Source organism: Phalangium opilio, unplaced genomic scaffold, assembly GCF_054372755.1.
Source record: "Phalangium opilio isolate 3A_F unplaced genomic scaffold, DU_Popi_V2 ptg000070l_1, whole genome shotgun sequence".
Lineage (NCBI taxonomy): Eukaryota > Metazoa > Arthropoda > Arachnida > Opiliones > Phalangiidae > Phalangium > Phalangium opilio.
Window position 1 is genome coordinate 5,338,018 of NW_028324182.1, and position 15,407 is coordinate 5,353,424.

The window sequence follows — 15,407 nt, forward strand, 5'->3', positions numbered from 1 at the left end:
TTTTATTATTTTTTTAATGTATATTCCTAATTTTTTTAATTAATTTCCCCTTGGCGCTGTTGTCAGTCGTCGTCGGCAGCCACAGTCAGTCACGTGGTACAGTCTTTTAGATCTCGGAGGGAAGAAGGCAAGTCGCGTTATGTCAGTGTGATAAAAATTATTTTTAATTGTACTAGTTTAACTTCGTTTAATTATGTTATGAAAGATGAAATGGGTATGTTTTCTTTTGGTATTAATATTTCTAGGTGAACAGAATGTTGTATAGCCTATTAGATTTTAATGTTAAAATTATATCAAATCGTGTGACATTCAGGTTTACGCGCCGAGCGAGGCGCCGCGTTCGCCACCTAGCGGATTTTAGAAGAACAAATTGGCGGGAAAATGACCGCGTCTTTAAATGAAGCCATAGGCTTCTTGTGTAGTTAGTTGTAGGAATTATTACTGAAATTTCCCAGAAAGGGTGAAATTTTAACAATTTTCGAAATTCTAGAATTCATTGCGTTAAAATAAATGAATGGATTAACGCGCTTAAAGAGAAAAAGTAACTTTTTAGACTATCTTATCTAATCCCAGCACCCAAATTAAATGTACAGGTACAGTACAGTTAACCTCAAAAATGTGTCTGTCTAGAATCACTTGCTAGTTAATTTAATTAACTCACAACATAAACATATTTATTTAATTCGAACACTTACATAGATGGTAATATCATAAACTTGCTTGGTTACAGAAGTTTCCCTTGTACACTCTCCAGTGACTACGGTATTTCGTTTAGTTTACTAGTATCTCTTTACGTTAAAAATATGTTCATTTTTTATTAGATTTTAGACTATTCGAAGAGTAGAATCCCTAAAATAATTTTGTAAACCTTCTAATGCTAAAAATCCGACGTATTTTACAATTGTAGCGCTCCCCATCTTTAAATTGCCAATCTAACATTCGCGAATTTCCCGCCAAGAGTTTTCAATTCAATCCGCTAGAGGCGCTGCTTGCTACTTTACCTCTCAATCCTCGGCGCGGGAGGGGAGGTAGGTCCTAATATCAATGCTATATTTCATTGAACGTCGACTATTTTTAATTTAATGGGGAAATAGACATAAAGATGGTAGGGGGAGCGGACTTTACAGGGAACAGCCTTAAAAAAAAGTCCTAGAATTGAGGGGGGGGGGGGAATAATTTTTGGTAACCGCCGGATAATTTTCAAGCTCATACTAAGGCTTAGCGAAATTCGAAGAAGGCGTAGTAAGCGTATTCGTTATTTAATCAGTTTGAATCGATTTTAATTGCGATTAAATGTTGAATAACGTAAATAATACTTGATCATGAATAGAAATAGAACAAAATTAGGTAGTTATTTTGAGATATTTCGAAATATTTTTCGAATTAAAATACGTTTTTGAATCTACCATTACACTTTTTTTACAGTGATGCGATTTTGGGAAAATAAAGCCAATTCGACATGGGCTATAGGATAGTGAACGTTTAGAAGTTTTATTTCTTCGTGAGCAATGAGAAATTACTTAATATATCATCTGATCAACTAGCTATGGTAAAAATTTGTAAGTACAGTACCTTTTGAAGTACCATCCTTTAGTATCCATTTTTGGGTGGGAGGCAGTGTTTCAATTAAGATGAAAGGTCATTCATTGACCTCCGATGCTTTTGAGCAAGGAAATGTTTTTTTGCCTAACTTACAACGAATTGAATGTCATTTCAAGTATGACGAGTGTTGAGTATTAGAAATGTAGATGTTACGTTTATTATTAAGCTTGATGGGTAACAAACAATACAGTCAATTTTTGGAAGGGAAAATATTTCTCTGGATATAAAGTGGATTTTCAAATCCCATTTCAAACCAGTCAACTTAAATTGGAAAAAAGCTGACGTGAATAAAAATGGTGTTATGAAATTTCACCAATGCTATAAAACGGGCTGTGATTTTTTTTTTTTTTTTTGTGAAAGCTGAAAAGCTTCCAAAAATAATCGAGTTATTTGCCCCCGTTTCTTTTGTTTTTGCCGCCAAAAATCCTAAGGGACTTTGAATACAAACAGGAAAGGGTTCATTTCGTATTCCTTTCCCCACTCTTTATTTTTTTTACTCTTTCTTTCGAAATTAGATCTTTTTGTCTGAGTTTCCATCGTCGAGCCGCGTAAATACGTTATTTTGAACCTTTCTTTACTTTGCATAGTCCTGAGCTTTTCTATTCTCGCGAATCTCTTCGGTTTCTGGAAAGGAAGCTCAGTTTTCCCCATAGACCCATCTCAACACCATATTCTTCTCTCTTCTTCCGCATTATCAGTTATTTTTTTTTATTGTAAGCGGAAAGGGAAAAATATCTTAACAAATATTCTTTTAGAAAAGTCATTTTATTTTATTATTTTATTTTTCTTAAAGGAATAGCGACGTGATTTAAAAATTATCTCAAATCTGTAGAAAACCTTACTTTTTTGAGAGTTTAAACTCTTCTGATTCCAAAAATATGCTTGATAAATATTTAAATTTGAGGGAAAACACAGAAAAAACACTTCAAACATTTGAAATTTGGGGGGCAAAAGCAAGTTTGCGGAGAAGATTTTTGGCGGGTTTTTCTCCTTGATACGTTACTCACGGCATCTCGCGGGAAAGCCAAGCGCGAGCGCACGAGACTCCCGAGTCTACTAATGCCGCGCGAATCTGAATAAAATAGGCTTAACAAGGCGCGGCGACACTAACAGGCGTCACGTGAGCGATATCTAGAGAGAAAATTTCTCCTTACTACGTCATCAAACGAAACAAAATTTTAACTAAGCCTTTTCCAAACACAATACTTTGATTGCAATTTTCTAAATTGCTTCGAAACCAAATAAAAAAAGTAAACATATCATAATAAACTAGATTTTTCAAGCATTTTTTTCGCATATTAAGTTTGTGGATGACGAAAATTATGTCACTAACACTTTAAGTCTTCGTGTGTCCACAATGTCAAAATTTTAAGCCCCGAATTTTTGGATTCATCACGAAGAGTTTTAATTCTATTTCTTAGTTGTTAGTTTTTCCAAAGATTTGGACTAAAGTCTTTAGACCAAAAGTGTCTCGCGCACCCCATTAATGTGCAAACATTATTCCGAAGTTTAACTTAAGTTAATTAGTTGTAGTTTATAGGTATTTAAATATTGTCATTTAACACTTCTCTCCTCATTGGGGGTGTTTAACCAGGCTCGCTTGGGCGCTTGCCCCCCCCCTGACTTAAATTGGAAAGGAGTTAGCCTGTTAGGGTAAGAAGGAGAGCTTTCAAGCTCCTCAATTTAAAACCCAGAAGGAATTTGGGGAAGGGGTCTTCTCGATCCGTAAACGGTTTAATGAAAGACGTAGTCTCTTGACAGCGAACCTTGAAGCGAAGCGTCGATCCTTTTGGAGGTTTAGGATTTTAGGATGGGAGGAAAAAAGGAATCTCAATTTTCCCCGTTCCAAAATATTTAGATCCTCTTGGAAGGGGTTAGACATTATCCGGCTAGGTTTTCTAATCCCTGGGCTTTACGCCTGGCTAGACCACACCGTGGTTCCTTTCTATCGCGGTATAAAATAGCTCTTTCGGAAATAACTGCGGGAGGATAGGGACGATGCCAGGGTAGTTCGTTCGTTTCGAAGCGCAGCTCATCAACAGTCCGCTGTCATTCGCCGTGATTAATGACTATACTCGCCTTTAATTGAGTTTTGAAAGGTGACTCGGGCTCCGAAACCCTAGATTTTTCCTCTCCTCTATACTCCTCTTTCATAAAGTTCATCTCATAGTGGGAGTGCTATTAAATTAAACCCATCTTGAAACTCTTCCTTTTTTAAAAAGTAGTTCTAGTTGTGGAGTAGTTGTTGGGATGAATATGAGTTTCGTGTTTTTGGTTAAATGACCTGTATTTGATTACTTTAAAGTATATTAACAACAATACATTGTGCATTAATAGAATCATTGTGATACCATTTTCTCAACGTATCTATAGAGAGCTTTCAGTTGGAGGAGGAGCTGAGTCTCGTGACGTAATTTACGCTGCCATATTGGTGGGTTTAAAGCAAGAATGAAGCTAAGACCACCCAATATGGCTACTAATACATCAATAAGACTTGGTAGGGTGTGACGTACTACTATCCCATCTGAAAACTCTCTATACACAGGGAGTCCGAACTTAAGACCCATCTCCATCAAAAGCCTGCTGGCCTCCTTGTGTAAATGGTATGAATCCTCATAGTCTGAAAACGATGTACAGGCGGATTATGAGGGAGAAGCTAGGCTAATCATTGTATAATGAGTTTTACCCCGTGAGAAATTAACATGGGACATATGGGTGCGCGTTGATTTCTATTAGCTCTATGTATTAACGGAATTATGTATACCTAACTTACTTGACCTACTTCCCTCATTAAAGTTTTTCATCATCCAATGGATGAGACGAGAGTAAGAGACTTGGGCGATAGGAGATCTTATCGTTCGATCAGGTTTTATCCATCATTATCCATCTTTCGTATCCTAACCCCCCCCCCCGCTTCATTGGAGGATTCTCTTGAAACCTTATAAGTTTTCGTTAAACGCAATTAACAAAGTAACTTAATGAGGGAAAGTGCCGCCCTAATATATTAAGGAGAAAAAAATTTATCAGATAGGTTACAAGTACCGCGATTAAACCTATCTCATAAATAAGATTAAGAATGCACGCTGTGTTTTTTGTATGGGAAGAAAGTGGGCTATAGGTGAAACATTTTTTAAATAGGTAGCGCTGAAATTAAATTTCGGTTGAACTTAATATACTAGATTTCTGATCTGGTCTTCCTAATGATGTCCATTTTGTATCGGCAATTGCCAGTTTTCCCAGCTTCCATAGGGTTTATGAGAACCATGACGAAACTAACTATAAGGGTAGCAATAAGATTGGGCAAAGCCATTGGGACCTAAATAGCCAGAGACCCAATTTTCAATATCGAACCCCATGAAGTGGCATTCCGTCACAGTCTGAGACTCATTACACACTATATACTCTTAGTGGTTCATGGGGTCGAATCTATCCAGTACCTAGGTGCCTTTTTTCCCCCTTTTACTCTCTAGCTTCACTCGCGCACCCTTCTAACTATCGACTTGGTGATTAATGGCGTGATCTGTAATGACATTAGCCCCCAGGAGTTAGTTGCCAGACTCGATCCCTCTCTAGTCCTCCACTACTATTCACCGCACCCTATCCTAGCTGACTATCAATATAGAATAAAGAGGTCCCCATTGGAAGAGTATGACCCATTTCCAAGTACTTTACTAAGATCTCTTTTTGGCCCCCTTTTTCACATTATTTTCTTAATAGACTAGCTCGATCCGCGACCTCTTAATATTATCCTAACCGTTACCTACCTATCCTCCTTAAATAATAAGATTGAATAGGGTTTTAAAAAAAAATAAAAGAGGGGGGGTTCGCTTAGCTATTACCCAGGGAAAAACGTAATTTGTAAGAGTGGAATCATCATTGAATCCAAATGAAAAGAAAGATCCATTTATAGAATTATCTTTTAGTTTGGCGTATAGCGCTGCGGATCGTAAGACTTCAAATACCGAATGACTTTAACTTGGAATGCATAAAGCTAATAGGAAACATTGTACCCGCGTATCTCCCGTGTTTATTTCTACTCGGGCTTTGTGTTTCTAACCGTTACTTCATTGGTTAGTAGCAACGCGAGTTAATAGGCGCGCAGCGAGATATATTATTCGCTTGGTAAAATTCGTCATCCGTAATGATTAGTCTAGTTCTGCGTTGAGAAAATGGATACGAACTGATTCCTTTTAGCTGTATGCATTCCTGCTTTAACCCTCTCTCTCTTTGTTATTTTGATTGGAGCATTTGGAGTTGAAACATTTTTTTTTGGTATTAGTGCAGTTTCCGGAAATTGACTTTTTTTTTACATAATAATAAAAAAGCTGAATAGGATTTGAGAGTTCTGTTATTAAAGGGAGTGTAAAGCATTTTTTACCTTGAAACAAAATTTTTACTCGGATATCAAAGTTAATCTGACAAAAATTAAGTAAAATTTTTAATTTTGCATTTAACCGTGACTAAAATATACCTTCACGTGGTTTCGCTTCCTCAATCACTCGGGAGTGTTTATAAATTTTTTGAATATTTCTACAATTCAAATAATTATATGAAATTAGAGCTCCATTTTGCAATGCATTTCAAAACATGTTTGTGCAATATTAAAGATCATATTTCATAGAATTCGGTAGCTAATATTATTTCGGTATTGTAATCTTATTTCGGTAAGATATTTCTTGGCATCCAATTAAAGGAATCTCTACGGGAAAATACTTCCTATTTGAAGAGAAAGGCCGGATTGCGTATAGCTTTCTTGTAGGCCTATATTCTAGCAAAGGAAACGAACCTAATTCGAGCACGTTTCCTTGCCAAATTAAGGCAAATATATCCGTAGTAAATAAAGAAACGCAGCCATCTTTTTTTATTTTAATAATGTTAGCGGATATGATAAAATGAGAAGAAAAATAGTAAATATTTAGTTGTTCTTTTTTTAAAAAAATTTAAGCTAATCCATACGTAGTACCCCCGTAGAATTTTTATCCTGGTTTAGAGATTGTAGGGTAATTTTTTTTAACCAAGGTTCACCCCTTTTTTATTTAGGCCTAGTAAAACAAAATTTTAAACCTAAATATTTTTATTTTTAAGCTCCTTATAAGTCGAAGGATAAAAAGAAGAGTATTTTTTTCATGTACTAAAGGTTTTCAATTTTCCTCCTTCTTTTTTTTGTCTTTATTTCTTGACAATTCACTCCTTTTTGGGGGGGGGGGGACGTCGAAAGAATTTCATCTAATGAGAGAGAGACAGAGAAAACGTTGAGCTAATTAGGAGAAGATGTTTTAGTTGTTGCCTTTGGTCCTGCCTTGGTTTCTCTAGGGGCCAAAAGTCTCGTCTTTATCGGGACTAAAAGAAGAAAAAAATATAATAAAGAGAAACAACTATACAAGAGTAACTATTCTAAACAAGCAATCAAGGATTTCCCCCCGGTCTATCACCAGTTTTCCAACTTCCAATTGAAGAGAAATTGAAATGTCCTAAAACCATGTGCAGATAGACTTGATAATCTTTTTTCTAAGATATCAGTAAATGTTTTGATTTATTGGGTTAAGTCATATTATTAAAACCTTATGTTAAAACTTAAATTCAATCAAACATTTATTGAATATTTTAATTTAATAATTACCTCCGAAATATTTATCAAAATTTTAAATCATCAAATCATTTATGAAAGTGTATAGTAACTTTAAGTCTTTCCTAATCCCTAATTAATTTCTAAAAATTTAATTTAAGCCTCCTCGTGGATTCCTCATCCACTCAGGAGTGCTAATGGTTTATAAAATAAAGTTTTAGCTAATTAGTAATAATTTTGCGCCAATTTGATGACTTCAAAAAGAAACTTTTGTTCGTGACTTATCTTTTAAATTATTTGAACTTAATTAAATTTAAGTTAATTTAATCGATAGTATACGAAGCGCTGCACGATTTCCTCTACAGTGATATTTCATTTACTTTCGGAACGTACGTAACAAAGGAATTTAATCAAATAATTCTCTCTCTCTCTCTCTCTCTCTCTCTCTCTCTCTCTCTCTCTCTCTCTCTCTCTCTCTCTCTCTCTCTCTCTCTCTCTCTCTCTCTCTCTCTCTCTCTCTCTCTCTCTCTCTCTCTCTCGCGTGTCATACATACTACGCTCTTTGCTAGAATTAAGAAGCCACCCGGAAATTATCTCTAATTAATAAAAGTCGCCGGAAGTAACCTTATCCTCTCTTAAATAATATTCTTTCATTTTCTTCCATTGTTCTCTTATATGGCAGACTGCAGCTAGAGATCTGCTTGTGTGTTTCTAGTCCCGAGTCGCTATTAAAGCACGCACTTTCTCCGTCTTCCTCCCATGACGTGCATGATGATCTCTTACTGGCAGTATAGCGAGGGGAAATGAGAGTCGGTTTAACTTCTAATCAATATTCCAAAATATATGAATGAAGGGGGGGGAGTCTTTAAGTCTAATTTATCGAAGCGGATTTAATTCCCTTTCGCTAATTGATAATATTTAATGGATAAGACGTCTCGCGTTATATGTATTATTCTCCTCTCTCTCTCTTTCTCACTCTCTCTTTAATGCCTACCGCCAGATCTTCATCCCAATTCCCCCCCGCCAACCCGTTTTACGAGATGTACCAGGAGCACATATTGTCAATGAGAAGGGTATATAGTCTTAATAACCCATTTGAAACGCCAGGCACGGTTTATGCCTCGATAGTAAACGCTTAAACAAAGTCTATTATCACGAAGTTTCCCTCCCCTTCACCATACCCTCCTCATTTTTTTCTTGGCAAAAACGGTATAACTATGAAATTATCGTTAAATTCGTAATTATTAGCTTTTAGTAACTAATTATTACAAATATTTAATTTGGTGGGAGCGTTTCTTTTCTATTAGAAAAAGGGTGTGAAGAAATTAATATTTCAAATTGGGACTGTTTTTTTTCTACGACAGGTGTTAAAGTAAATAAAACCAATTAAGTTAGTTACCGGAGTCTAGTTAAGACCTTAATAAAGAGAAGCTAATTTAAAATGTCAACCCTTTGCAGAGGGTTCATACAAACTTCTTAATGTCTGGAAAATAAATCTTTGACTATAAATTCAGGAAAACTCAAGGAAATTTATAATTTTTTATTAAAATTCAGAGAAATCAAGTAATTGGTTTTGCCTGAAGTGGTTGCTTCAACTAAAAAATAAACTAATCCCTTAGTTATTACTCCAAATAAAAACAACACCTTAAGTTACTAGGTGACCTTGCACCTCGGAATATCATGGAAATATTTGGGGAAAAAAAACCTAGAAATGTCAGGAAAATAGGTTTTCCAAAAGTTTATGAACCCTGTAAGACTGCATCATCTTTATATCGTTAGTTAATTCAAATTATACTAAGTTAGATCTCTTTCGTGAAATTATCAAAATACTCGTTTCTCGATTTACGACATTGTTGTAGTCAGGTTTTTGGAATCTTCTTTAAGCTTTTTTCTTTGCTCGTATGCCGCTAAACATTTACACGTTTTCGCGTTACAATTCTCCAGGCCCGCAATATAAAATACACGTCGAAATGGCCACCATCCTCGATCCTTTAGCTATATATTTTTTTGTGGCCAGGGGATTTTCCAGTTAAGAAAAGGCCGGGGCTTCCCATTGCCCCTTTCACTGCCTAGAATAGAAAATGCTTCATCAAGGGACCCCTACCTAAACCCCCTGTAAGCGTGATGTGTATTATTACGACTGCTTTTTCTAAGCAAATGAGATTTTTGTATCCTCTGTTCTTTTTTTTTTTTTTTTTTAGTATTCTTTCTCGCTTACTTTAGCAGGATTTTCCGAAAATGAAAGCTTGTTTCAATATTTACTTTAGGTAGACCTATATATAAAATCTAAAAAATTACTTTCTCCTCCAAAACGCGTTGGATTTCTAATATTCTCATTTGAATTTTAGCAGGAATAGTTTAATCTTATAAAGCTAGCCCCTGAAAGTAGGCTAGCCTAAAAGTCCAAGTGTATTGAGATTGAGAAAAAGTGCGCCTTGCCTTTGTCGAATTGTTTGTAAATTACATTTTTTCATTATAAATATTTAATATCTATTTAAAATTGGTCGTAGGGGTTAGGTATATGTTTGTTTTAACTTTTCTAAATATACGCAACTTTGACTTGACTTTGTTAAAGGAAAAGTCTAATTTAAAATGCACTTTTTAAAAATAAAATTTAATGAGGTAGGATCATTTTTCTCCTTTAAACTAAACAAGCGAAATTTTGAAATAATTGAAAAAATATGGTTTTTACGCGTACTAAGTAATAGACGTGCTTAATGGAATTGATGTTTAAAATTTTACGGTTGAAATGAAACTTGCCCTTTAATTAGTTTATGGTACTGTTATTAAATTTCGCGCGTGTTTTATACTTCAGCTCCTGCTGGAAATTCAAAAGAGAGAAATACAAAAGGGATTATATTTATTTCAAAGTTTATTTTGCTCTCGAACTAAAAATGTAAAGGTAGTATTCCCTATGGGCGTACATCGCATCGTGGCTTTAAATTTTATAGTAAACTTATTCAATATTAGGACTGTTCACGAGCCGAGCTGAGCGAGCTTTTTAAAAGCTCGGCTCGGCTCGAGTCAAAAAAACGGCGGCTCGGCTCGACTCGAGCCGAGCTGGGTCTTGGCTCGGCTCTAGCTCGGCTCGGCTCGAAAATGATCGAGCCGAGCCGAGCTGGCTCGATTAATATATACATGTTTAATAAAATTGCTACTACCAACGTCAACCTTGAGAACGACTATAAATGCCATCCCATGTTAAGGAATTTAGTGGTTCAGTAAAACACGCTCGGTAAAATAAGCTCAAGGTTAGAGACGAGAGATTTTTCCCACACTTTATTTCATGTAAAATTACAACGGAACACAATTGGTGGAGAGAATGAAGACTAAAAGGAAAGCACTATACCAGTGACTAAGCTCACGAGCCGGCTCGCGAGTCGTAGTGGCTCGATGCCTGTCGGCTCGGCTCGGCTCGACCATAAAAAAGCTCGCTCGTTAATTAATCGAGCCGCAAAAGTGGCGGCTCGGCTCGGCTCGAACTCGGCTCGCTCGTCACGAGCCCGAGCTGGCTCGAGCTCGTGAACAGTCCTATTCAATATTTATTCTCCGAAAGGATTTTAGCCCCAATTTTAATCCATTTCTATTAATTTAAAGGCGTGGCCCTTAACGGTACGTTTGTATTTACAGGCTATTTCTGATAAGTCTACCATAAATTAAAGGGTCTGTTTGTTCTTTGGTTCAAACTGAATGTTATATATGTTTGGGGGCCCGTATCTCGGTAACTAAATGTAGTAGAACCCATGTTCTTTGACACGCATTTTCCACTCCGTTGACCCAAGAACGCAACCTTTAATTTATGGCAGACTTATCAGAAATAGGGCTCTGTATATCTGCGTATCCAAATATAAACCTACCGTGTAACGTAGACTATATATAGTTTTATATAATTCCCGGCAAACACGGATATATAGTTACGTAGCTAGCTAATTAAAATTTTCGAATCTCCCAGTTCGTTTATTTCCCGATAAAGGGATTGTTTGGAGAATCGCAGTTTGCGTAGAAACGAATTATCGATTGCTTTTTAAAAATAAACTATACCTACCCTTCCTCTTTCGCTCCTTAAGTTTAACTTCCCTTTTCCGAGGCCCGATTTTAAGAGAATGCTTCCCAGAAAACAGTCAAGGCTACGATACAATTAGATGTATCTCACAAACTGCACGCTCCTAGGGCTACGGATAAGGCGAGGAAGATGTTCGGAGAAAGTTGGGAAATAAAACCTAGAGAAAGGAGAATTGAATTGGAGGAGAAAAAGAAAATTACAGCAGCAACTAGAAAGATGGTTTATTCAATTCGTACACGAATATGAACTCTTAGTAGAGAAATATGTATATGCGTGGAATGATTTAAATGCTTGTCTATGATAGAAGAGCCCATATTGAGGTTTTTAAAATTATATTGTTTGAGGAATTTCTCCATACTCTTTTTGGGATTGAATATATTCTTTTCAGAAGTACTATTAGAATGGTACGTCGACGGAATTCGCGAAGCAATTAACGTTCTCTGACAGCGGCAACTTGCCCAACACTTCTGACGCTTTTTGCCCCGCCATAGAACGCCCACACCCCTCACCTACCGCCTTCTTCCCTATTTCGCTTTTCTCACGCCTTGTCTAGCGTTGTCACTTCAAGCGCCAGGCCTACTTTTTCCCGCTTTCTTCTACATGCGTACAGTACGTTCGAACTTGGTTGGGGCTCTGGGAGCTAGAACTACCTCGTTTCTCTAATTTCTTTTTCAAAGGGAACGACTCTAACCCCGTTTCAACTTTGGTTTCGTGAAACGGACTTATTTTTGTTTCGTTCAGCTTGGTTGGTTGCCAGCGTGCCAGGCAATTAGCTAGCTATATGGAAAGTCCGGGAACCTTCTCTAAATCCTAGTATACAAGCTCGATTAATATGGTTTTTAATTTTCGTAGAAACTTTGTTTCTGAATCTTAATCGAGTTTTGGTTGGTTGGCTAATTAATTAGAAGAGAACGCGTATAAATTTACGCATTGCGGTAGCTTTAAATTATTTTGTTTATTCCCCTTTCCGCGTTTCCAAAATTTGTTCTTTCCTAAATTAAATTGGACTGTTTTTGCCTTAATCTAAAGAACTTGTGTTTTTACCTAGCATATTACCTTTAGTGCTTCCTTGTGGGTGGTTAACAGTTGTGCCTCTATGTCTTTGAGAAAAGAAATTGGAATTGGTTGTGCCTCACAGTTGGTGACCAATATCTGAAATCTATAGTGCCTTCAAATCTAAAATTCAAATAGTCTCACCACTCTAGATTGTCAAATTTCGCAAATTGATAGTGCCTCCCTGTGGTTTCCTCACCCACTCAGGAGTGCCAGTATTTGAAATTGATAGTGCCTCCCTGTGGTTCCCTTACCCACTCAGGAGTGCCAGTATTTGAAATTGATAGTGCCTCCCTGTGGTTTCCTCATCCACTCAGAAGTGCCAGTATTTGAAATTTATAGATAAAGGCTCAATAAGGATTCCTTACCCACTCAGTGCCAGTTTTTGAAATTGATAGGCAGTGCCTCCATGTGGTTTCCTTGCCAAGTAAGGAGTGCCAGTGTTTCAAATTGATCGGCAGTGCCTACCTGTCAAATTTCAAAATCTCTATCAAAAACTTTATTTTTAATATAAACAAATATTTTTGGATTTCGGATTACCGTCCAACTTATACTACGAAGTCACTTTCAACATTACTCTATCCACGCGAAATTTAACGTGTTTATAAATATGAATATTTAATAAAATTGTTTTGATATTACGAAACCAAAACCACCGCAATTAAAAATTAAAATTAATTTGAGCTTTTAAGTAATTAGCCAACTAATTACGGAGTAAAAGTGGGAGGAAAACGCTATTAATATTAATTAACTAGTCCTTAAGGATGTTTTTTTAGAGAAAGAAAAATCGGTGGTGGCGTCATTTTTAATTTGATAAATTATTTTGGTTGCCTGCCCATCCTTTCTCCTCTTTCCCGCGGCCCTAATTTTATCCTAGACGCGTATAAAACGAATTAAAACCTCCGACCTCTCCATTATCGAAAGGATAAAAGGAGAGAAACTCGATTAAAATTATGATGAAAGATTATTATAATTAGTTTTTTCGTCACGACGACTACCCCCTTTTCCCCCCTCTACCCGACTAGACCTATATTAACCAACGACCTTAACTTTTAGAGACTCGGACCTTTTCAGCTACCGTATGTACATGTCATGCGACAGCTGCACTTCTATGTGTATGGTCATTCCACTTTCTTCGTTAGAATCATTAAAAACTACGTGCAACGCAATATAGATTGCTGGTTCGATCCTTTTCGCTCTCATTTACCTATTCGCTAAATTTATTTATGTATCCCACTGAATATTAACAGATGATTGTCCCTTCCTGGCCCCAAACGACGTTATGGGGCTATAGGATCATTTGGATCGGTATTCATGAACGTATTGAATAAATTTTCTCATACCAGGAATAATATCGACAAAAGTCGAGCGCCCTTTGGCGGCGACCCACACACAGGGTCCCCCCTTAATAGATTTGTATATATTCTTTCCCAAATAGCTTTGTTCCGGAATGGGAGGAGGGGAAAATTTTTCGGGAGTCCGGGAGGTTCCCGCGTGTTCCTCCGGTTGCGTTCTATGCCTTCCCTCCCTCCCTCGAGTTGTCTTAAGACCGATATAATTAACTTGGCTAATGGTTTTTGCTTTTTCTCTATAACGTCGATGTTTCATCCCCCGTTCGCGTCCAATCTCCCAATTTCTCTTCTACTCTTTCTTCTCCGATTTCTCCTCGATCCAAACTATCGATTCCTTTCCTTTTTTGTATGTATCAGAAGTATATCATAATTCTCTTCGAGAGAAGTGTACCTACCACAAAGTGGGGTAATTGTAACATGATTCTTCCCAACATCATTTTACATTTATTATAGCAAGGTTACTAAAGCGAATCAGATACGCGATAAATAGTTCCCTCATCATTACTCTATTAGCGTTTAACTATTTGTCAAGACGCGTGCGTCTGTGTGTTTTTGTCCCACGTCAAGAAAATCAAGGTTTGTGGGCTGATTGCTGAGGATTTAGTGCCACGGGGCGAGAGTTACCCAGTTAGGTCTAATTTTCTGGTTTTTAGAGGAAATTAAGGCGGGAAAAGCCTTGCACGTGCACCTTATCTTTACCCAAATAATATTTTACCAATTTCCTCATTTTTTAGGTGCTTAATCAATATTTTACCTTTGGAGATTTTTTTGGGGTGGTTTCAAAATTAAGTTTAAACTAAGGCCTTTGTAAGTTTTGCCAGATTTCTACCCCCCCCTTTTTAGTATATATAGGGATTTTTAATTTAAATCTTACTAGAGATGTCTGAAAGAGTTGAATTAATTCCATCGTTTCTCCTTTTATGTTGTAAGTTTCAATACGCGCGCATTATGATAATTGAGTTTTGGGGCTTGATTATATTTTGGGAGAGTAGCGCGAATGATGGTGCCTGGATTGAGCTAGAGATAGGAGAAGACCTTTTCGAAAAGATGCAAATTAACTGCCGCTGGATTTGAATAGAAGCCGGTTTTGCCTTAATTTCACAGGCGTTTCCTTTATAGACTTATATTTACTATATAAATATATATTCCACCAAGAAGCGATATCTTGTTTATTAGGGAGAAGGTATAAATTCGCCACATTTCCAGCTTTTATCTCCAGTCCAGACGTAGGTCCGGAGTTAACCCTCGCCTCGAAATTACAACCAGCATCTCATTGGTTCTTTGAAAACTCACGTCAGCGCGACGCGAATGACGAAAATTACGGATTTTCCGACTGAGGAAAGGCGAAATAGCCCGACACCTCCTTTTACGTCCCCCCTTGTATTTTGAAAGGGAGACTGGGACTATGGCGCGCGAATGCTTAGGCATCTTATACCTTCTCCCTAATAAACTAGATATCACTTCTTGATTATACCCTTTTAGCTATAGACAGAAGAGACTACTAGAAATCCTAGCGTATATACGGAGAAATTGAATTTCGAATTTTCCTTGGGCTTTTGAACTAATCATTTTGCTATTATACGAATACCGGAAAAGTTATCAGATAATTTTGAAACTGGAGAGGGGAAGAGACGCGGAGTTGTACTAATTAAATAGGGCACCACTGATAAAGTTTTAATTTCTATTTAGATCTAATGCTAATTAAATTTTCAACCTGATATTTAATATATGAGAAATTATCTCTCTAAATTAAATATAAACAGTTTCTGAG

General features: G+C 36.8%; 2 protein-coding genes across 2 annotated transcripts in view; one reads left to right on the forward strand and one right to left on the reverse strand.

Annotated features, from left to right (window-relative positions):
• Positions 1–15,407, reverse strand: part of in (inturned planar cell polarity protein) — a 191,778-nt gene that overhangs the window by 3,576 nt on the left and 172,795 nt on the right. The gene's annotated exons all lie outside the window — the stretch shown is intronic.
• The window catches only part of LOC149661238 (nephrin-like), a 171,647-nt gene continuing 156,256 nt past the window's right edge, over positions 17–15,407 (forward strand). The window contains exons 1-2 of the mRNA XM_089842706.1: positions 17–214; positions 1,426–1,559. Coding sequence (XP_089698832.1) covers positions 1,547–1,559 — 13 coding nt within the window. The 5' untranslated portion in view covers positions 17–214; positions 1,426–1,546. The remainder of the gene's footprint in view (positions 215–1,425; positions 1,560–15,407) is intronic.